Source organism: Anopheles stephensi, chromosome X (genome assembly GCF_013141755.1).
Source record: "Anopheles stephensi strain Indian chromosome X, UCI_ANSTEP_V1.0, whole genome shotgun sequence".
Lineage (NCBI taxonomy): Eukaryota > Metazoa > Arthropoda > Insecta > Diptera > Culicidae > Anopheles > Anopheles stephensi.
The window spans coordinates 10,333,637-10,355,260 of NC_050201.1; the positions used below are offsets into that span (position 1 = coordinate 10,333,637).

Genomic DNA, 21,624 nt, shown 5'->3' on the forward strand with positions numbered 1-21,624 from the left:
CAGTGCCGCTTTGATATTTGATTGCCCGGCCGTTTCATTTGCATTGGCTTGCGTAGGACCAGTGCCTCCGACGTTTATGTGTTGCTACCCATTAAAGGGCTCATTTTGTTGCGGCTCACCCGGCTAGGGAGGTTGGTCCCTTTTGGCACGGACAAAATTATCAATACGACCAATTGTGACCAGGGCCAGGGGGGGGAGAGAGAGAGAGAGAGCTAGATGTTATTAATTTATGGTAACGAACACGGTCTCCGATTCCGATTGAGCTGGAAATTTGTTGATCGATAGGTATGACAACAGGGTGCTGAGTAAGAAAGTAGTTGAGTTTAATAGAGAGATCCATTGCAAGGAAACCCATTTTTTCTACATCTTTCAAAACCAAACAAAAAGGACTGATTTTAATTAATTAATTATAAATTAATTTCAATAAAGTAGATCAAAGCTTATTACATAAACCATATGAAGTTATGGCTAAAATTCAAAGCATTCAGAAAGATATAGAAGTCAATCAAACTCAAATGTCAAAGCAAAAGAAAATATGGATTTTTTTGCATAAAAAATGGATACAAAAACTAAAATCCCTTTTAGGAACTTAGGGAAAATAAGTAAAAAAAGGTTAAACAACGAATTAATTGCAAAAAAACTCGCAAAAGCAATGTAGTACGATAAGCAATGCAAAGTATTATGACATAATTTAAAAACAAAACATAAATTTCAGATAAGATATTAATGTGAATATGAACAACTAATGCTGAAATCATTAGAAAAAAAATAACAAAATGTGCTTCACTAAAATTTAAAAAAAAATCAAAAAACCTTCATCGTATAAATAAATCAAATCTTAATAATAGAAACGAACTAATGAAATAGATCCATAAAAAGGTTACAACACAGTGAAAAAGAGATATTATAAAAAGAAAATACTGTTCAAAATAAAATGTTAAAAAAATGACTTTGATGATGATTTTTTTATTTTTGAAAATGATAAATTTTGAAAAATTGACATTTAGCAACAGAAAAGACATGTTTAAAATGAAAGAAGCAACAATTTTATAATAGCCAACAAACATTCCACATGTTTATAAATATTTAAAAAAACAAATATCCATTTTCGAAAAAGAGAACAAAAAACTGCATTCAAGGAAGAAAAAAACTTGGAAATAGTTGAAAATTTTCTCCATAAATTTAAACAAAAAAAATAGTAAATCTTTTTAGAAAAAAAAATCAAAAACCTCAAAATTATAACAAAACTTTCTGAAAACGGCAAACAACCATAACGATAGCGTTAAATACCAGCGTAATGGGAAGTGTGAAGCAATTAAAACTCAGTCTGAACCATCCAGCTGCACTCGCAGCACCGAATGGAAATTAATTGAAAATTGTAAAAATAACCAAACACACAGACGTACAACGAATCGCACTGATCAACTCGCCAGTATGAACATCGGGGCCTGTTTGGTAACCGTACATACATGTAACATGTGTACACACAGGCAGGCAAACAAAGCCTGGAACCGTTCCAACACACACACACACACACCGACCGTGACCGTGGCGATCCTTGGGACCCCTGTCATGGATTATCATGGTGTATCGAACAAGGAGAAGAAGAGGAAAAAAAATGGACCCGACCGGGGTGCAACCTTGCCACCGAGTCGCCTCCACACACGCACAGAGTCGCGTGGACGCTCGCTCGTCCGCTGGCAACCGCAATTGGTTCGATCTGACAGGCCCGGGCGTGGTGGCCGCACTTCAAACATTCAAGCTTTTCCGCTTCGTGTTTATGGTGCGCGGAAAATTGCATGGTGGGAAGATGGAGAGAATGGGGGGCGGAGGAGGAGAAGGAGGAGGAGGAAAAAAGCCATCATTGTTGTCGGTAGCAGTGCTCGGGAACGGACATGACATGGGCACCGGTACCGATCTCCCGGAGTCCCGGGGATCAACGATCAAAACTGAATTCAGCTCAATTTCCATCAGGCAAACATATTCCGAATTGATTTCACGCCCTAATGATTGCTTCAATAGTGTGTTCGGTGTTGTTGTTTCGCAACGGCTTTCCCTCTTCATCCATCGTTGTTCAGCACTATTCTATGCGTGTATGTGTGTGTGAGTGAGGGAGTCTGTGTCCAGGGAACGTGATCCTAGTAGCGGTTGGTTTCGATCCGTTCGAGAGCCCAAACCACGACAGATTGGAGATTAAATAAATCCCTCCTCCTGGCCGGAGAGCAAGCGGGCAGGATGAGGGATGAAAGGAGAGCAATGAGCAAAAAAATAAATAAATAAAAGACAACTCAACCGTAGCCGCTTTTCCCGTGCTGCCGGTTGAGAGGCCGGTCGTGCGTTCGAATGCGAATTGATTTGTTGCTCCAGCATCAGATAAGTGGCCACCTGCAGCATCCAGCAGCAACAGCATTAACATCAGCACACCTTAAGGTCCGCATCGCCCTCGCCCCTCGACGGCCCGACCAGTTCTCCAATATCTCGATCGGACAAAGGTTACCCTCAAGTCCCTGGCGCTCGGATTTCTTCTCAGGCTTTACTGACCAGAAGCTTTGGAGGCTTTGAAGGCTTTGGAGGTTCTGGGGAAGAGCGAGAAGAAAACGAAGAGTAGAGAGAAAGAGAGAGAGAGAGAGAGAGACGGAGACCAGCCAATGATGAGTAGCAGTCAACAGGGAGCTGAAGTGATAAAAATCGTACCGTGTATACAGCGGATGCGATGTAAAAGCTGTCCGTCGATTTGCTTCCTTTCCATCTCTCTACTTTTCTTCGTTTTTAATCTTCTCCTTTTCAACAACCAGCTTGTATATATCTTATAAGATGTAACCAGGAATCATTGTTATTATGCCTTTTTTGCCTTTTTCTACCCCGATCACCCGAGTGAGCTCTGATTGTCGCTCTGGAGGCCTCGAATGTAGTCTCCATTAAGACGAAGGTGAAACTGCGCTTTACGCAGTCGAAGCCTTCAAAAACTTTGATGAGATGTACAAGCCCTTCGGGGCCTATACACCGTCGCTTCCCAGAGCTCGTTTTTCTTTTTGCGGCGCGCTAAAATCCGTTCCAAATCCCCGGGATCGCCAGGAGCTCGCAAGAAGAACGGGAGAATGAAGGACACGGTAAGTTAGCTCAGGCGAACGCGCGCGCGCGCGCGCGCACATCGATTGAGCCACGCGAACCGAACTTGAACGTGCGACGCGCTTTCTCTCTATCTGCCAGCTACCATTTTGCTGCCCATGATCTTCTTCTCTGACGGGGGTTTTTTCACTTCATTTTCTCCTCCCTCTTTCCACACACGTGCGTCTCCCCGCGTGCGTATCTGAGGGTGATTAATGTCTCTCAATCTTGCCGACCTGTTGGGCAAACGAGTGTTGGGGGCGCCTTACTTAACCCGGAGCCGGAGCAGAATGTCTGTAGCTTCCGTGAGGTGTGGAGTAATGATGGTGGGGGGGAAGAGAGGGTTGAGAGCGTCATACACAGGAGGAAGGAAAGGGAGTTTATGGGGCGGGATAATAGTGATCTTCGCGGTTGCCGCGTTTGCCGCATTCGCCTGGACCCTGGGGCCCGGGTGACGAGTTGAGCAATTATTTCTCGACGACGGATTGAAACGATCTTGGTCGTAGTTCACTGAACGCGTGGCGTGGGCTTGCAGCTTCCTTGCGCGTTGATGGGTCCACGCGCCACATCGCACGTCGATTGGGGTAAGCAATTCAATGTCGATGAACGTGCTTATGGATGTTGTTTTCTTCGCGTCGGAAGCAAACATTTTTTGTTCTTCGCTTAATTAATAGAAGGCATAATATGATGAAAATTATTTGTTATACTTTTCAAAGTTTACATACAATTCCACATTTTTTAAATGTTGCTTTATATAAATCATAGATACAATTCAATGAAACCTTAGCCAACTGAAAAGAGCAAACTTGGCTGTACAATATATAAACAAAGAACTGTAAAACCAAAAAAGCATAAAAACTATTTTAAACAATATAAACATATTAAAATAAACAAAAAAATAGAAATGCGAATTAAAAGCGTTTCATTATCTTCTAATTCATTATTTCATTGATTATTTCATTTATTTTTTTCCTTTTTCACTTGTTTTTTTGGTTTTATCATTCATTTTATCTTGCTCTTTTGTAGTGGTTAGCCACTTATTTACCCACTCACCTTCTTTGTTGTCGTAGCTTTGCTTATTTATGATTTAATATAATATTTTCAAACTTTAATTTATTTATGTAGTATTTTTTAACATTGATTTAGTTACAAAAACATTTCACATCCTGCGATTCTTCTAATTTCGAAGTTTATTTTTGTTTTTTTATTTATTATTCGCTCTTTTTAAACAATCTAAGATAACCATATCAGTTGCCAAATTAAAAACATTTAATAACAAAAACGCGTCTGAGAAGCTTTTGAAACCAGCACGGCTATAACACTACGAAAACACACCGAAATATGACCTCCACGGTCGGGTGGTGTGGTCTGGTGCAGCTTTAGCAATTTCCTCTGTCCATTTCATTGCTCTCCTTAACCGCTCCCCTTCCCACCTCCCATACTACTGTCAAGCCTCCTCCCCCCCCCCCACCTCCCTCTTCCTACCCTCCCAAAGCCTAAGTGGCCAGTGCTGGGAGCGAAAACAATTTTTCCCAACGACGGAAACGTAACGTTTTAAATATCTTTATGTCACTCTTGTGACGGGAAATGGCACAAGGGTGTGTGGTGTGGAAAGGGGAGAGGGGCGGCGGCTTGGAGTTCGGGGCGGAGAAAACGCGAGCAAATAATAAGGCAGAATAACAGAAACAACAACAACAAAAAAACAGCCAACCATTCGTGAGGGCCAACGAGCACGAACGAAACGAAATCGAAGAAACAAAGCTAACCGGAAATGCCTTCGGGGCACCCGAACAGGTTCCACGGTTCCGACCGAAACGGATGTGATGTGGAAGGCTCAGGTTTTAATTACGAACTTGTTGCTGTGTTGGATGCTGCTGCTGCTGCTGCTGCATGAGCTTCACGAGGCAGCTTCCACCACATAAATATGCTCCCGGAAATGAGCTTGTGCCGAAAAAAAGCCCCCAACACACACAAACACACTCATACGTAAACAAAATAGTGTGCATGCTCACGTTCATAATAGCAATGAAGAAACTAACGCCATCAACAATAAAAAGAGAGAAAAAGGAGCACAACCCACCAAGAACCCTGTTGACAACCGTACAATCGGCAAACCGGCGACCAAACTTGGGGACCGTGGAAAAACTTTGCCTTATGTCGTGAGAAACGAGCCGACGTATTCACGTCCCTTGTTGTCATTATATTTGCTTACTTCTTTGCCCCGTCAACAATAGCAACAACAAAAAACCTCCAGTACGAAACAGTTTTGTCGAAAATTATCATCCTGCTTCACATCTCCACTAGATCCAGCATCCTCAAATGGGTTTGAACTAGTGATGGGTTCTTCGGAATGTAATGGTTCCACTCGGAATCGTTCGGCATTTTCTGAAACTATCGGAATCGTTTGGAATTGTATTGAACCTTTTGGAGCAGTCGGAATCATAGAAATCGAATAGTAGGCCAGTAGTTCCGGACGATTCCGACGACTCCGACGACTCCGACGATTCCAACGATTCCAATGATTCCAGACAGTTCGTTTGCACCTGCTTTCTGGACCTAGGTCCGAGTCTTTGCTAAACCCTCCGGAACCCGTTCCGCTTGTTAAACAATTTTGCCCATCTCCTTGTCGCAACCGTCAAGAAAACTGCTCGGCGTAAGACGTTTGAGTTAAAGTGAAAAATAAAATGCTTACGCCACGGGTACGGACATACTGCTGACGTAGTAGTGTACATTGTGAGATCGATTTCCCTCCTGTTTTTTTGCCAATTCCTGGGGATGCTTACCGAAGCACTCGTCGACACACGGTAGCCCCATTTATAGAAAGCAATGCTACAGGAAAATCACTCGTCTAAGCCTCTTACGCAAACTTTTTTGCTGCAAAACAAAGCAAAACGACAACAACAACAACAAAAAGTAAAAACGTTAACCAGAAAAAAGAGGGACAATTGAAGTTGGGACGGGGCTCGGGGTCAGCACCGAGGAGCACTCGTCTAAACGGGCTGGACTCCAATTTTCCCAAACCAAAGCCAATGGCGGGAGGCAGGTTTAAGGTGGAAGTGGGCGGGGAAGGAGTGGAAACAAAAAACCCATAAAAGTACCCGGTAAGCTTCTTAGCCGGTCTTCAAAAACCGTTCCGAACGCACTTGGACGTGAGTGTGTCCTTGTTGGGGGATTTTTTTTTTTTTTGATTCGTCTCTCCTGTTTGACTTGCTATTGCTGTGCTGGTGCTGTTGTTGTTCTTGCTTTACTATTTTATTTCCCCTTGATCGACGGTAATCGATCTCTAATTGGATGTTGTCCAATTTGGCTCTTTGAACCTGCTCGCCCTCGCTGCTGTGCGAGCCGATGTCGGGGGAGGGGGGGGGGAGGGACCAGGGTCCAGGGAAGTTGGAAAAAGGGGCTGACGTTTGCACAGTAGCATTGGCAAAAACCTCAAAAGAGCTTCTTTTCAAGCCTGCTTTCACTCTTTTGTTGAAGGTTTGCGAATGGTAAAGGACCACAGGACCTTCACCGTCAAAAGTCTGCTGAAGCACCAAAATTATTTCAATTAAGCAATACTATCCGTTTATCTTAATTTACAACCCTCGCCCCGGAGGAGCGTACAGTAGTGCCCGTACCGTACGAACCTTGGAAGGAATGTCGACCGTAGCTGGCAGGAGGCATGCTAAGCGATGGTACGCATCGGATAAGGAATGTAACCGAAGTTGCCGTTTTGCGTCATACGTAGGCACTGGGTAGGCAGCACTGCACACCACTTCACGTACGGGTATTCAAATTTAACTACAAAAGGATGAATGGCTTCCAGGGCTCGCCAGCAGGGGGCGCCCCCTGTAGCCTGCCGGCGGATGAGTAGATACACCCTGGAACAAAGCGTAGATGGTCGATGGTGCTCAGGAACCTGACACGCAGAAAAACCCTCGGCCCGGGAGATCATCTCGCCTGCAGACGTTCGCCGATAGTGCCAATGTTCGACAGCATTGGCTATCAGACGTTCGACAGCAGCACAGCCGATGGACGGTGGACAATGTCCTACGCCTCGAAGGATTCTCAGTCTCTGTCCACTGTAGCACGCTTCTAGAACCGAACAAAAGAGGAACGTTCCGACACGAAGGATAGGGAGTTTTTGTGCAAACATTCTACCACCCCCTTCAGCGCGTCCACTGTAACGCCGGAAAGTATGCAATTTTTTGTTCTTCTCTTTTTGGTTGTTCCGGACGCACCGTGGGAGCATGATAATCGTCACGACACGGTCGAAAAGCTACCCCCACCTAGGTCGGCCTCGGTCGGGGTAGATCTTGGTTGCTGGGAAGGAGCACGGATAGTGCACACCTCCAGATTGCACCTCCAGAAGGGAAGTGGGGATGGGAACGCTTTACACGTCAACTCGACGCGGCTCCAGTTCCAGACGTAACAGGCGTTAGCACATGGGCAAAACACACACACACACGCTCACACAAAGCTATTGAACGCTCACGGTTTTTTAGAGGACCGCACAGAGGTGTGGAGGACCTTCAAGGTTCCCTCGAGCTAGTACAGGCAGGCCGTGTACTCCGGTTTGGAACACATGTAATGAAAAGTTGGTTGTGCCCGGTGCCCATTGTGTAATGCGCGTCCCATTGTCTTCTCGCTAGCGTAACCGAGCCATTCAATGCTAGCGCCTAGCATATGTTGGAACACTCGCATCTTCCAACCCCCCAGAAGCTGCTCGGCGAAAATCGTCCACCGGTCAACGTTTATCCTCTAGCCGATGGAATTGGAGACACACCACCCTGTTTTGAATTCCCCGCGGTAGACTTCGGGGTACCGGACAATGGGTGTTATCATTTATGACACTCGCCACACACACACACACACCAGTGCACGGCAGTGAAATGGGCTTTCAACCGATTCGCAATCCTTTTGGTGAGGCTCACACTTGCCGGATGAGATGATACACCGTTCGGCACTTTGGTGGCACTCTGGTGGCGCGTTTGTGTGCCGGTGGATCTCGTACGAGATCCGGTCTTTAGCGACCGAGGAAACAATTGGACGGCCGACCACTCGCTCGGTGAGCTTTTTTGCACCCGATAGCACCAAACGCTCCGTAAGCCTACCTTTCATTCGCCCCCGGGATTGATGTGCTGCTGCCGTTGTGCGAGATAAGCTGGCGAGTATTTTTTTTTTTTGATTGCAGCTGTCCGTATGCGCCTGCAAGGTATGCAAACCGTTTGACAGTTCATACGAGAACTTCACCGGGGTGGGAAGATTTTATTGGAATTTTGGACCGGTATTGATGGTTGATAAAATTAAGACATAATTTTACGAGTCTCTCCAAAACCCGGTGGGGTGGAAGCGATTTTCAATCAACTGTTGGTAGCAGAGTGGTGGGCAGTTTTCCGGCAACCAAAAAAGGGAGAGAGAGATACAAAAAAGAGCACGACGACGTACCTTCCGCTTGTTAGCATTGTTAAGTGAGCCAAAATCAATTTGTTTGGATCTCGCCCGGGACGTTTTATGGCGCGCACTGCAGAGTCGAAGGTGGCTAGCGATTCAACCGCGTACCATCAAACCCATCATCAGCCCACACTCTCTCCTTTCCCTCTCTCCTTTCCCTCTCTCTCGGTCTCGCTTCCTGTGTTGTGATTGGCGACGCGTGGTGTCTGTCTGTTTTATTTCATCCGCCCATCCGAGCGTTCGCCTCGGGGAATCTTGTTAGCAGGCAAAAGAAGTTTACAACGGCATAAAAGTCGCCCTCCTTTATATTGTAAGGATAGACTACAGGGGGTGGGGAGAACAGGGAAGAGAAGAAGAAAGGAAACTACGGTGAAGGTGAAGCAATTCTGGACACACATAAAATGCTGTTTAAAATAAATAAACCTGCAGTAAATCAAATTTTTAAGACACAAACAAAAATGTGTCCCGGTTGAGCCGATCAACCCGTCCCCTCCCCAGGTTTTGCCACGTGCCCTCCCCAAATTGGATACGAGTTTCGCTCTCACTTAGCCGCGTACCGAATGTGGTGTCGTAAAACGAACGTCCGCTTTGTGGAAGCTTCACCATTCTAGCGCTGCCTGCCAATGCCTTAATCCGCAAATCGGGGGCAAAGGCTGCCGATGAGCAGAAGTTGTCGGATTACCGCTGGCCACCAGCACCTGCTCCACCGCCCGATTGAGGGCGGCATCAAATCAAATCACAAACAATCCAACCTCCGGGGTCCAGGTTTTCGGATCAAAAAAAAATCGATCTAATAGTCGTAAAAAACTGTCATTTACATACTGACAACCATTTCTTCCATTCCGGCTCACATCTCCAGATCTCCGGTTTGCTCCATATTTTTCCTAGTGATTTGATTCTCGAACGATTCTGCTGGCCTCTTCGGAGAGGATTGCCCGTGGTTTTTTCTTCTTCGTTGGTGCTTTGTGTTGTTCCCCCTTCTTGCCAGTCTAGCAGATAATTGTTGGGCTCTACACCATTTCATGCGTTCGGGAGCGAGTGGAGCTGCGGGAAGGTTTTTCTGGTTTCCTTCCAATGAGAAATTGAATCATCTCACCGTCAACCCCTGGAAGCAAAAATCAATCTTTAGTCTCGCCCAGGTCGGGTCCGATTTGTATCGCCAGCACCCCGAGGCACTGCTTGAAGTCTCGCAGCAGCTCCCCACAATGCAGAAGACATTATCGAATCTATCTTGAAGCTAGCTGATGGGATGGCAGCAGCAGGGAAGGCGAAAAACCCATCAAAATCATCCGAGAGCAGGTTTTAGAATTGATTGGGTCGTAAGCCAGGTGGAATGTGGAACGATCTTTGTTAATGTCTTTGCTGTACCTGGTAATCGTTGAGTGTGAGGAGCTCGTCTTGGGGTGTAGCAAAGACCGAGAGCCTTCCTATCAGTAATCGAACAACTTGCCCAACCTCAAACATGCGTTTCAAATTATGTAATCGTCCCAGTATCCTTCAATCTTTTAATTATTTCCTTTCTTTCTCGCCTTCCAACACAATAGATCATCGGCCGGGTACACATCGTACTAGAATTGTTGGAGATGCATCGGGACCGGTAGCCGACACGAGACGGAAGCCAACGCAGCGGAAGTGACGGTAAAGGAAACCGAAAGAAACCACACATATCCCCCGGACCGGCCGGAACCGCCTCGCGTACTGTGTGCAAAAACTGCACAGCAATGGCGAGATCTGCGAAGACGAGCTTACGATACGTAGTGCTAGTGCATGCCACCGTCGCCCTGCTACTATCCCGGACAGTGCTGACAGCGGCCAAAAGTGCAAACGGTGGTGGTGGGGCCGGTGGCAGTAGTGGTGGGGCCAGTGGTAGTGGTAGTGCAAATGGGGTACAAAAGTTTGCGATGGAGCCCCAGGACCAGACGGCGATTGTGGGCTCGCGCGTAACGCTACCGTGTCGCGTGGAGTCCAAGGTCGGTCAGCTCCAGTGGACGAAGGATGACTTTGGGCTCGGGTGGCACCGGAATCTGAGCGGGTTCGATCGGTACTCGATGGTGGGCAGTGACGAGGAGGGTGACTACTCGCTCGAGATCTATCCGGTCATGCTGGACGATGAGGCCCTGTACCAGTGTCAGGTGGGCCGGGGAAAGGATGGTAAGTACTTACGATCGGCATCAACTTCAACCCCAAAAAAATGCATCTCCTTCAACTCTCCCTCCTTCTCCACAAATATCTGTCACCACCAGGAACGCCCGGTATAAGGTCGAGATTTGCAAAACTTACAGTATTAGTTCCACCGGAACCGCCAAAAATAGTGCAGGGTGACTTTCTGGTCACCACCGAGGATCGGGAGATTGAGCTCGAGTGTGTGTCGGTGGGTGGGAAACCAGCGGCCGAAATCACCTGGATCGATGGGCTCGGTAACGTTCTAACGTCGGGCATCGAGTATGTGAAGGAACCGATGACCGATACCGGCCGATTTACGGCGAAATCGATCCTGAAGTTAACGCCCAAGAAGGAGCACCATAATACATCCTTTACGTGCCAGGCACAGAACACAGCCGACCGGACGTATCGTTCGGTGAAGCTGAAGCTGGAGGTGAAGTATGCGCCCAAGGTGAGCGTCTCCGTTATTGGAGGTGCGTTATCGGGCGGCAGAATTCCGGAGGGTGCCGAAGTACGGCTATCCTGCCGTGCGGATGCGAACCCGAGCGAAGTCACCTACAAGTGGTACAAGGCCGATGAGCCAATTTTGGGTGACTATACAACGGAGATGGTAAGTCTGCCACTTTACGAGCACAACTTTACAGGGGATTCTGAATCACGATATCCATCTTCCGCAGGTTATACACAATGTCACGAAAGAGTACCACGACGCTGTCATCAAGTGTGAGGTGCATAACGCCGTCGGCAAGAGCGAAGAAAGTGAAATTCTGGACATCAGTTATGGGCCCACGTTTCGCACACGGCCCCAATCCGTGGAAACCGACATCGACCGCAAGGTCACGCTGACCTGTGATGTCGATGGGAACCCACCGCCAGAGATTATCTGGGTGCACGAGGACACAACACGCATCGTGTCCAACTCGGCCAACATAACGCTCATGGCAACACGCGAAACAGCTGGCAACTATTACTGCAAGGCAAGCGTACGGGGTTTCCCGGACATTGAGGCATCGGCAGCGATTCATCTGAAGGGACCACCCGCCATACGCTCACCGCGTCAACAGTACGGTTCGATGAACGATAACGCTCAGATCCAGTGCGATGCGATCTCGATTCCGAAAGCAAAGCAGGTGATCTGGACGTACAATGGGCTGGAGCTAACTAGTGAAAACGATCACACGATACTGGAGAACAGTTCACCCGAAGGTGTACGGTCCACGTTGATTATCTCGAAAAGCCAACGGCAACACTTTGGCGTGTACAACTGTACCGTGCTGAACGAGTACGGTAGTGATTCACTCGAGATTCAGTTCGCACCGATGGAGTCCTCATCGTTGCCGGTCGTCATACTGATAGTGGTCTGCGTGTTCATCACCATTGTGTTTGCGCTTGTGGTGAGTTTGTGCTGTTGCGAGCGTAAAGGTAACAAGAAGCTACCACCGGCCGATGTGATAACAGACGTAAGTAGAAAGTTCTGACAATAGGTCGTGCGTATGTCCGTGGACAAAGTGTCAAAGTGACAAAGCTAACGAACGACCCTCTCCTCTTTCGAATAATTCCTTTCCAACAAAGCAGCACTACATGACGGAAAAGTGTAAAGAAAGTGACCGCTCGTCTAATGTGAGTGATCTGAAGATTGATCGGGACCATGAGTATTCGGAAACCTGCTCCGGCACGGACAGTATCGCGACGCGTCTTGCGATGAACATGATGGGTTCGTCGAGCGGTGGCAGCAACAACAGTGGCGGTGGTGGTGGTGGTGGTGCACCTGTCAATGGAGGTGGTGGAGGCGTTCCACTCGCTGGACCTGTTCGCATTCCCAACGATTATCGGTAAGTAGCGATGCCAACAGTTTTTTGAAGTTTCAGTGTAGGTGAAGTCCTCTTGGCTCTCCTTTGTCATGCGATGATACCTTGAGGTGTAGTGTGACTAACCCCGACTCTATTCTATCTGCTCATAACCACAGATACTCGGGTGATTATTCAGACGGTATCGGGTCATCGCTGCAAGCCAAGATCGGCCAAAGTAATGGTGGGTACGTACCGTACGTAGACTACGCACCGGACTATAATCTGCCAATGCACATATCGAGTAACGGTCAGCTACCGAACGGCAATCTTAGTCTGACGAGAAATCGCGAACTTCGTCAGGACAACGGTCTGCCAAGCATCCAGAGTGGCATGGGTTCTCTGTCGGCTGGTCTGATGAGTAAGTGACTTTACTTGATCTTCCTTATTAGTATCTCTCTCTATCTCTTTCTCTCTCTCGGCCATTCTTGATATACTCTCGAGTATCCATTATCCCTCTCTCTCTTATATCGTTATATCCAAGCTAACTTCAAGTCTCTTTTGTGGCCCGAACCCTACACAGATACTTCGCTGATGAACGCACCGAGCATAGATCCACGGTACAGCGCGACGTACGGTAATCCTTACCTGCGCAGCAGCAGTTCCCATCTACCACCGCTTCCACCTCCCAGCACGGCCAATCCGGCTCTTACGCCGGCACCACCACCATACAGTGCCGGTCGCCATCCGACGAGTGCGCTGCTAATGGGCGTCAACATTGGCGTTAACTCGGGCAGTGTGATCGGGATCGGTTCCAGTCTAACCAGTCCCGAGTCGATCCGCTCGACGAGTGCGGGCAGTGATCCAAACAGCACGATGCAGCAGCAGGCCCAGCAGCAGCAGCAGCAGCAGGGCGGACAGCTCGCCGGTTGTCAAACAGGTAGCCCTGCACCGGGTCAGTTTATACTCCCGGCGAACGGGGACATACGCAAGGGTGCGCTCGCCACCCACGTCTAGTGACCGTTCCTCAAAAAAGTCCACCGAGCCATAGTATCGTATGTGGAGACTCCAATGTCGCTGGTCCGCTTGTTGCTTCTCGTGCAAGCATTAGACGCGTCTGCAGGGTCATTCCTACGCAAGGTAGGAAATCACCGGACATCGCTTATTGGAAGAGACACAAAAAGCAACAAACAAAAACCTTCCCCCGCTAACTCCTCGCTCTCTCTCCCCCCCCCCCCCCCCCCCATCCATTCCCTCCAGCTCTATCCTATTGCGTCCTTACGCACGGTCGCAGGTTAAGCCCAATTGTCGTACACAGTACACCATCACGTGCTCCATGATTTGTTTTGTGTAGTTTCGGATCAACAAATCTTAATCTTAGGATGCAGGAATTGCATCGCGAAAGGTGTTGTGTTTGGTTGGTTTCTCGCTTGGAATATTTTTTTGTTTCTTTATTCTATTGTTTTGAGAGAAAATCTAGCTCGTTTTTGTTTTGTGTAGGCTGAAATAAAATGGCAGAAAATGCCACAAGATTTTCTCTTGTTTGAACACTGAACGCTGCCAAAACGATGGCTTGTTTATTAGGCTTGGCTTATTAGGGTTCGAACAGGGTTTTTTTTTTGTTCTGCAGCGTTCCTTCACACGGATAAAACTCACACACATACACATTCATGCATACAGTTTAATGCATACAGTACACTTGGTGGGCTTTTTTCCTGATGCAGTTTGATCGTTTACGTTCTACTTTCATTCAACAATGTGTGGCCTTATTAAAGAAAAATGAAGAAAAAACGAAGTTTTAAAGGATAAAAAAGGTAACGAAAACGAAACAACAACAACATTAAGAGTAACACAATCAAAAACAAACACACACACACACACACACACAAGCACATATTGAACAAAACTGAACACATGGTGGCAAAACAGTGAATTAAATTGGGATTGGTGCAAAGCAAAAAAGGGGGAAAAGAATATACAAGTGAACGGCGTAACCGAATGTTGGTAAACATGAAAAGGAATTCACTAAATTCTTATGTATTCTTATAGATATATATATATATATACATACATACATACATATATCTATGTGCGCGTGTATACTCGTCGGGTGTGCATATATACTCGAGTGTTTATATATATACATTGAAGTGTCGCTTAAGATGGAGGCTGGTTTTAGTGAGGAGACACACACACACACACACATACACAAAGATTTGCTTTTGCTCGCAAGGATAGCTCAGTGAGCTCAAGCACGTTTAAGAAGGAAAAAAAGTTAGCAAGATTTTAATAACAAAACAAAAACAAACATACCAACACATTTACACTATCACACACATCTACAAAGCCTGCAGAAGAATCATAAAAAAAACTGCAATACAAACACAAACAAAAACCAACTGATGCTAGGCAAGCTTTAGCTTTAAACACATGTTTAGCGAATTGAGTGATGCTAGAAGAATTTATTACACACACACATACACACCCACAATCGTCCTTGATTGAAGAAGGGATACAAAAGGAGAAACAAAACACAAAAGAAGAATTGATACCGACCCTGAGCCTGATGAAGAGTATTTAACGAAGGCCAAACATACATATACGCATGTGCATTTGGTCTGCCACCTGTGTGCGTGCGTGTGACTTAATCTGTGGCAAAAAACAAAACCCCCCGTTTTTTCCCCCATTTTCCCCCGCTCTCCCAGTGCGTGTGAGTTTGGTCTACTGTTCAGCTGTTCCGTTGCCGAGCAACGCGTTTGTAACGCTAGGACAAGGGTGTTGCCTACAAGGCGCTGCTCGTACGACACCGTAACGCACGCCGTTTTACAAATGCCTTCTGCTGCTATGTCTCCTTCTTCTTGCTTCTAGCACGCGCGTTGCAAGTACACGCTCGGTGAAGACCGTTATTAGATAGTAGCAAATGAACGAAAGGTGAAATTAATTGCAAGCAAGCAAAACAAAAAGGTGAAGATGTGTGTCCCGATCGACCCAATTCCCATCCCGCCATCCTTTTTTTCTGCTTCCGTTTTGCTTTCTTTGTTGTTCAAGCAGGTGAGCGAGGAACGTGTTTTGAACTGGCGCCAGCCATTCATGTGAGAATATACCAAATTGTTTTTTAAATGTATAGATTTTAATTTTTAAAAGCTACGAATTCATTAACGTTACAAAAGCATCGTCGTCGATAAGATTTCACAACAACAACAAAACTGACCCTGGTGCATCGTTTAGAAACTGTATTAGTGTAAGATTTAGATAAGAAAATTAAATTAAGATTAAAACGAACAAAAACAAAAAAACGGAACTCCAGGAGCGCATTTTCTTAATGAAAAAAAAACAAACAAGAAAACAAGTTAAAGGAAAACAAAAACCAAATGCCCTCCACATTCGCTAGGCCATTCGACTGAAATTGTAGCGTTAGAGGCGACCCAGTACCTAGCTAACTGGACGTTGTTTTATTTTCATGTTTTGTTACACAACACACAAAACATACCTGTAGCTTCTCATTGCAAATCGTTCAAACCCTTTCATTTTCAACCTAGGCAGTAAGTACTTATCCGGTTAAGATGGTTTTGTTAGAGAAGAAAAGGCAAAACAACAATCAAGTGCAAACAGAAAAGGAAGAGCAAAACAAAGTATGCTCTCTTACCCACAAAGCCAGGCTAAACGAAAACAAATAAGGTGAAATATTATAAGTAAAACAAAAGGTGAAAATAGGGAAAATATTTAGTGCAAACCTCGATGGAGACGCCTGGTGTTTTGTCGCGTTGATGGATAAATTTTATTTCCCCGTTTACGGTGCTGTTTGCAGGCCTCGGCACGACATATTACAGTGCTTTTAAGATTTTCCTTAAAAATGAGGGACTACAAATGTTCTGCGTGTGTGTGCGTGAGTGAGTGTGTGTGTGTTTGTATATATACCTAGCAATGCCATTACGGATACGGACGTACGATCAATATATTTAAAGAAAGAAAATAAAACCACACAGACTCGACTCGACTGCCTACAGACGTTCAAAACACACGCACACACATATACACACGCACATGCACATTTTTAACGGCATCTATATGCAATCAGAGAGAGAGAGCGAAAGGGGAAGCTAAGCATATATAAATATACATTCATAACACATACATTACAATTATACGCCAGTATCAACACAACAAGAAAGAAAAACAATGGCATACGCAATCTATCAATACCTGTACATAGGCGCGATATTTCAAGTGCATACGACTGTTGACCGGTATGTACGTGTGAGCGTAGCGTACATACGTTATATATATAGAGAGAGAGGTATACATGATACATGCATCCATTATGAAAAAAAGAAAAAGAGAAAAGATATAAAAAATAAGAGCCTATAATAGACCAGTATGCTTATCATAGATAGTGGAAATTAAAAATTCGGAGAATAAATCAACTGTATTATAATACATTTAGAGAGGAGGAAAAAGAAACAGAAAAGTATATCATGTCTCCAATTCCTACTCCATTTTCCCGCTCGTCTCCCCCCCAACGCCTTCTCCTTCCTCCTCCTTCAAATGAAGCGTTTGTATGAGAGTGTGCGTGTGTGTGTGAGTGCATGTGTTATAATAATTATTATTATAACCTTTTTTCCGACCGAGAAAATGAAAACACTATTAGGCTTATACCAGCGACCGAAACTGGGTTTATCGGGGGAGACAGAGACCGGGGACGGCTGAGCAAAAGGTAGCTGTACTGTAAGGAAATCTAAGGTAACACCCACATACACATACAGAACACGAAGCGAAGAAACGGCAACAGAGAACGCATGTGAACAAAACTGTCAATTTGTACATAGTAAAATTCTTTACTATAGCGTTAAGTATTTGAAAGTCAATTGAATCTCATTTAAATAAACGAAACAGATTTTAAAAACTGACAACCACGGTCCTTTTCTTTTTGCTGTTCGGAGAGGGGAAGGAGGGGTGGGGGGGGGCAAAAACTCCTAGAATTCCTGGTGCATGTAGTTCGATTCGCGCTTATCCGAAAACAAAAGGACTCAACGAATGGCTGCGGGGCGGCCGGCTAGAACGGGACGAGTCAATTTGAATGCAAATGCTTGTGCTTTTTTCTTTCGTTTTATGCTGTTCGTCGTCTGGAACAAAACTTTCTTGCAAACCATTTGCAGCGGATCGAGCTCGGACTCTGTGGGTGTGTGTCTGTCTGTGTGTGTGTGTGTGTGTGTTTGAAGGTAAAGTTTGAATGCGCTTTCGCATCGGTAGGTGCTGGTGACGATATAAATTCACCCAAGGGCGATGATACAAAAATATCCGCTGTACTGTGTGTGTGTGTGTGTGTGTGTGTGTGTGTGTGTGTGTCTGTGTGTGTATAGTATGGCAAAAGAAAACAACAAACGAATTTTGGTCCTGATGGTTGCATATCTCTCACTCGCTCTCTCTCTCTCTCTCTCTCTCTCTCTCTTGTTCACTTCCAAAACTAGTGGCGGAAAAGCGCGGAAATGCCTCGCAGCATGAATAATGAAACAAAATCGCAAGCTTTTCTTGCGTGGAACTTTTGGTGTTTTTTTTTGTTCGACTCTTTCCTTCCACGAATTTTGTCTTTCCTAATCTAAGTCCTTTCATTCAACGCTGGCCACGAATATTTATCATTGGTTTGTCTTTGTGTTTTTTTTTTATTTTTATTTTTGTTTTTCACCAAGGAAAACTTTTTGTTGTTTTTTCTTTTGTTTTCACCTTCCAAGATACAGGGTGTTCAATAACGTGGGACTTGGGAGAAGCTAGAGAAGTAGAAGCAACTTTAGCCTTATGTGTTGATTAACCCTTGCGCACTGTGTCGTAAGGTTAGTTTATCGCGTACGATGAATGAGTAACACATCGAAAAAGGCTTTTGGTTTCGAGAAGTGTGAGACTTCGATACATCTCTCTCTCTCTCTCTCTCTCTCTCTCTCTCTCTCTCTTTCTCTCTTTTCTTCGCCTAACGACCCCTTACTTTATTAGGTCATGCCTGCCAGTTCGGTCTTACTAGAATTAATGATACTACGTAGTTGGATAGTCATTTCTCACTACTGCAAAATGATTCACATGAGCTTTGAACCCCGGTCCTACCGTGTGAAGACTAGCGCCATTGTCGCCCCTACCAGCGGGCCAAGACCTCAAGACATATTTGGGTATTTAAAGTCTCACGAGATCGAGCAGCACATCATCTATACCAACATCTGTCGGAATCAAAAGGCAGACTCAACGAGATTTAGGTGGTCGAGATCGTGAGATTGACCACACCATCAAGACCAAGAAGCTGAGATACAAACCGTACAAAAGCAGCAAGGTTGACGAAATATCGGAGGCTACAATAAACAAGAGACTGGACAAAGTCTTAATGTTTTTATGGCAAGCAAGTTATGAGTTTGTATTTTCTGATGAGACGCCTTTCAACAGTCCAAAAAGATATGCTAAGGGCACCGACACTGCCCAGGATTTCTATGTAAACATCTTGCGGTTCCAGATCGTTTCACCAGTAATAGTTTGGAGAAGCCGTATTTAGGAGTATCAAGGTAAACGTGAAAATCAACGCCATCACATTCAAGGTTCTCGGCTCGTCCTCGTTCACTGGAGCTATATGGGTTCAGTGCATTCTGTAGGACTTCGTACAATTTCTTGCTGTATTACTGAGCTTTTGGAGGATGCTAGGTGCTATATTCGGTCTCGGAACTTCGGTTGTGACTTCAAAACCGAAGGACCCCTCGAAAGTATATTTACAATCCAGCAATGGCAGCAGAAGTGGAGTACATCTCCACATGGTGTGTGGACTATTGCGCTCATTCCTGATGTGTCCAGTTGGGCGTTACGCTATTTTGGAGAAGTTGAGTTCTATACCAGGATAACCCTCGGGATTTGAAACACATCAGAGAGTCGCAATACTCAAAGTGTCCTAAAATTAGGAAAACGCTGTCTCACATCTCTCTTAAGTGTCCCTGTACGCCGCCCAATGTTGAATCAGCTGCATGAGGGTTATCTTATCATATCGTACCATGATTTGTGTTAGGATTGTGACTGTTAAATTTTCTCAGTCCAAAACATCGGGAAGAGATAATATCCACTGCAGGCAGTTGGTCACCTTCACGCCATATGCCCAAACCACGTGACGTGTCACTTAGATATTTACGTCCATACCATTACTCCAAGTTGTTTATCCCAGTTGGTGGATCTGTGCGTAGTGATGAAGGTCTCCTTCTTCTTTTTGGGCCCAATGACCACTTAGGTCATGCCTGCCATTTCTAGCTCACTAGAATGATTGATTCCGCATAGTTGGATAGTCTATTTGGGGAACGGCTCAGATGGAATTTGAACCCCGGTCCTGCCGTGTGAAGACCAGCAACGCTGTCACATCTACCACCGGTGATCGGTCCGTCCAGTTATGAAGGTACAGGATGGTTGAAGTTGGTTAAAATTCAACTGTACCTGGGAAATAGTTCATTTGCAATAATGTGAATCCCCGGAGAGTAATAAAGAGATCCCACAGGGTTTAATAAAACGATCGATATTGTTGAGAATTTTGTGACCCCGGAGCTTCAAGATATCCACAAGAAGAATCAATATGACTTTCAACAGGAGAAAGGTTCACTGGTCCACACGGCCAATAATGTTTAAACATGGTGTTAAAAGGGTTTGACTGATTTTTTTTTGCGATTATATGTTGTGGATTATATGTTGTTCTCAGATTATGGTTTCCAGGACTTGTATGCCTGATTCTCAGATGATTGGCTCACTTGGGCTCACTTTCGCCCCGCTTTGACTTATTTTATCCATAGCTAGATAGTTAGCCTTGTGCTACGGGAAGACGGTTCAGACGAGATTCAATATCCGGTTCTGCCGTTTGAAGACTAGTGTCGTTACGGCCTACTGTTACAAGACAGCTCACAATTTACCATTTTTCAAAATATGGGACAAGATGCTGCAGCGTAAGCCCGAGTTAATCGCGTTCAATTCGTTTCTGATAAGTCTCAATTTTTTTTATTTCTAAAAGGAGGCCAGCGTTCTCTAAATAATATGTCATAAAGGATCTTCATCTTTTTCAATGCATTTTGAATTCAAACTTCTTGACCACCCTGTACTTGGTTGCTTTCGTGTGCATTTTTATGCTCTTTTAAACCATTCCCCAACGTTTTTCCCCTCCACAGGCCGATTGCAAATTTTTCCCCAACTCTTCCAAACACGCAAAGGTAAAATGGAGGAGTAAATTGAAATAGAAGCAACCCCACTTTGCATGCCGCTCACAGTGACAGAATTAATTTCACTCCCATTTAACAAACCAGCGCAATCAATAAAAGTAGATCCCTTTTCACGAGAAAGTCAACGTCGGTGGTTGAAACCCGAATGCCACCGGGTACTGGCATGCTACCATCTGTGCCCGCCACCCAGTGTGTGTCGGGTTTTTGAGCCGTCTAATTGCCGTTGTCCACCAGGGCCTCCATCTCCATGCCGAACCGTTCGACACTGGCACGACGTAAACAAACGCATTAATACTTCATAAATAGTCGGCGTTCATTAATAAATTATGCATGTCGGGTTTTGCGTGTGCGTCGGGTTCAAGGATGCTGGAAAGAGCTGAAACCCCTGAAAGCTGTTGCATCCACCGAAACAACCGACGATGGGACAAGCCCTCGCGTGTGTGTGTGTGAGAGAGAAAGAGACAGGCAAAAGGCTTTTTGGTTCGATTTGCCCCAAGTGCTTGTCCAAGCGTTGTCGGACCTGGTGACGACCATTATTATCGTCCTTATCGTACAACGGTGCGGCTCGCCTGTCTGAAGTTTGACCAGCGCCTACAGCTCGCAAGACAGCACAGCTTCAATTAGCAGTGGCTGTGTTCAGCCTTTTCCCTGCAACACACACACACTCACACACGCATACAGCTTCAGCAATCGCCGAGTGCTCACCATCATCGAGAATAATAAACTCCCAGCCAGCATCAAACCGGTTGAACGTTCCTTGACTATTTCTGCACTACCTACCTGCACACACACACACACACGCCTAGAGTCAACCTTATAAAGGCGAGGAAAGCGTGTAAGCTCGTCACGGGCCCGGCAAATTGTACGACTCATCCTACATGATCGCACGTTTTGCAACCGTCGCATGATACATGTCC

The 21,624-nt window shown here is 45.5% G+C and overlaps 1 protein-coding gene across 6 annotated transcripts in view; it reads left to right on the plus strand.

The window, feature by feature from the left end:
- LOC118506652 (irregular chiasm C-roughest protein-like) overlaps positions 1–17,401 on the plus strand; it is a 77,662-nt gene extending 60,261 nt beyond the window's left edge. For 4 of the 6 annotated variants that reach the window (XM_036044070.1, XM_036044078.1, XM_036044060.1 and 1 more), the window contains exons 3-8: positions 10,086–10,692; positions 10,785–11,314; positions 11,382–12,164; positions 12,277–12,536; positions 12,671–12,912; positions 13,075–16,633. In XM_036044070.1, coding sequence (XP_035899963.1) covers positions 10,263–10,692; positions 10,785–11,314; positions 11,382–12,164; positions 12,277–12,536; positions 12,671–12,912; positions 13,075–13,508 — 2,679 coding nt within the window. In that variant the 5' untranslated portion in view covers positions 10,086–10,262 and the 3' untranslated portion in view covers positions 13,509–16,633. Of the gene's footprint in view, positions 1–10,085; positions 10,693–10,784; positions 11,315–11,381; positions 12,165–12,276; positions 12,537–12,670; positions 12,913–13,074 lie in introns of all 6 variants that reach the window. The other 2 variants (XM_036044087.1, XM_036044106.1) reach the window with 2 other exon arrangements.
- Positions 17,402–21,624: the final 4,223 nt, after the last annotated feature.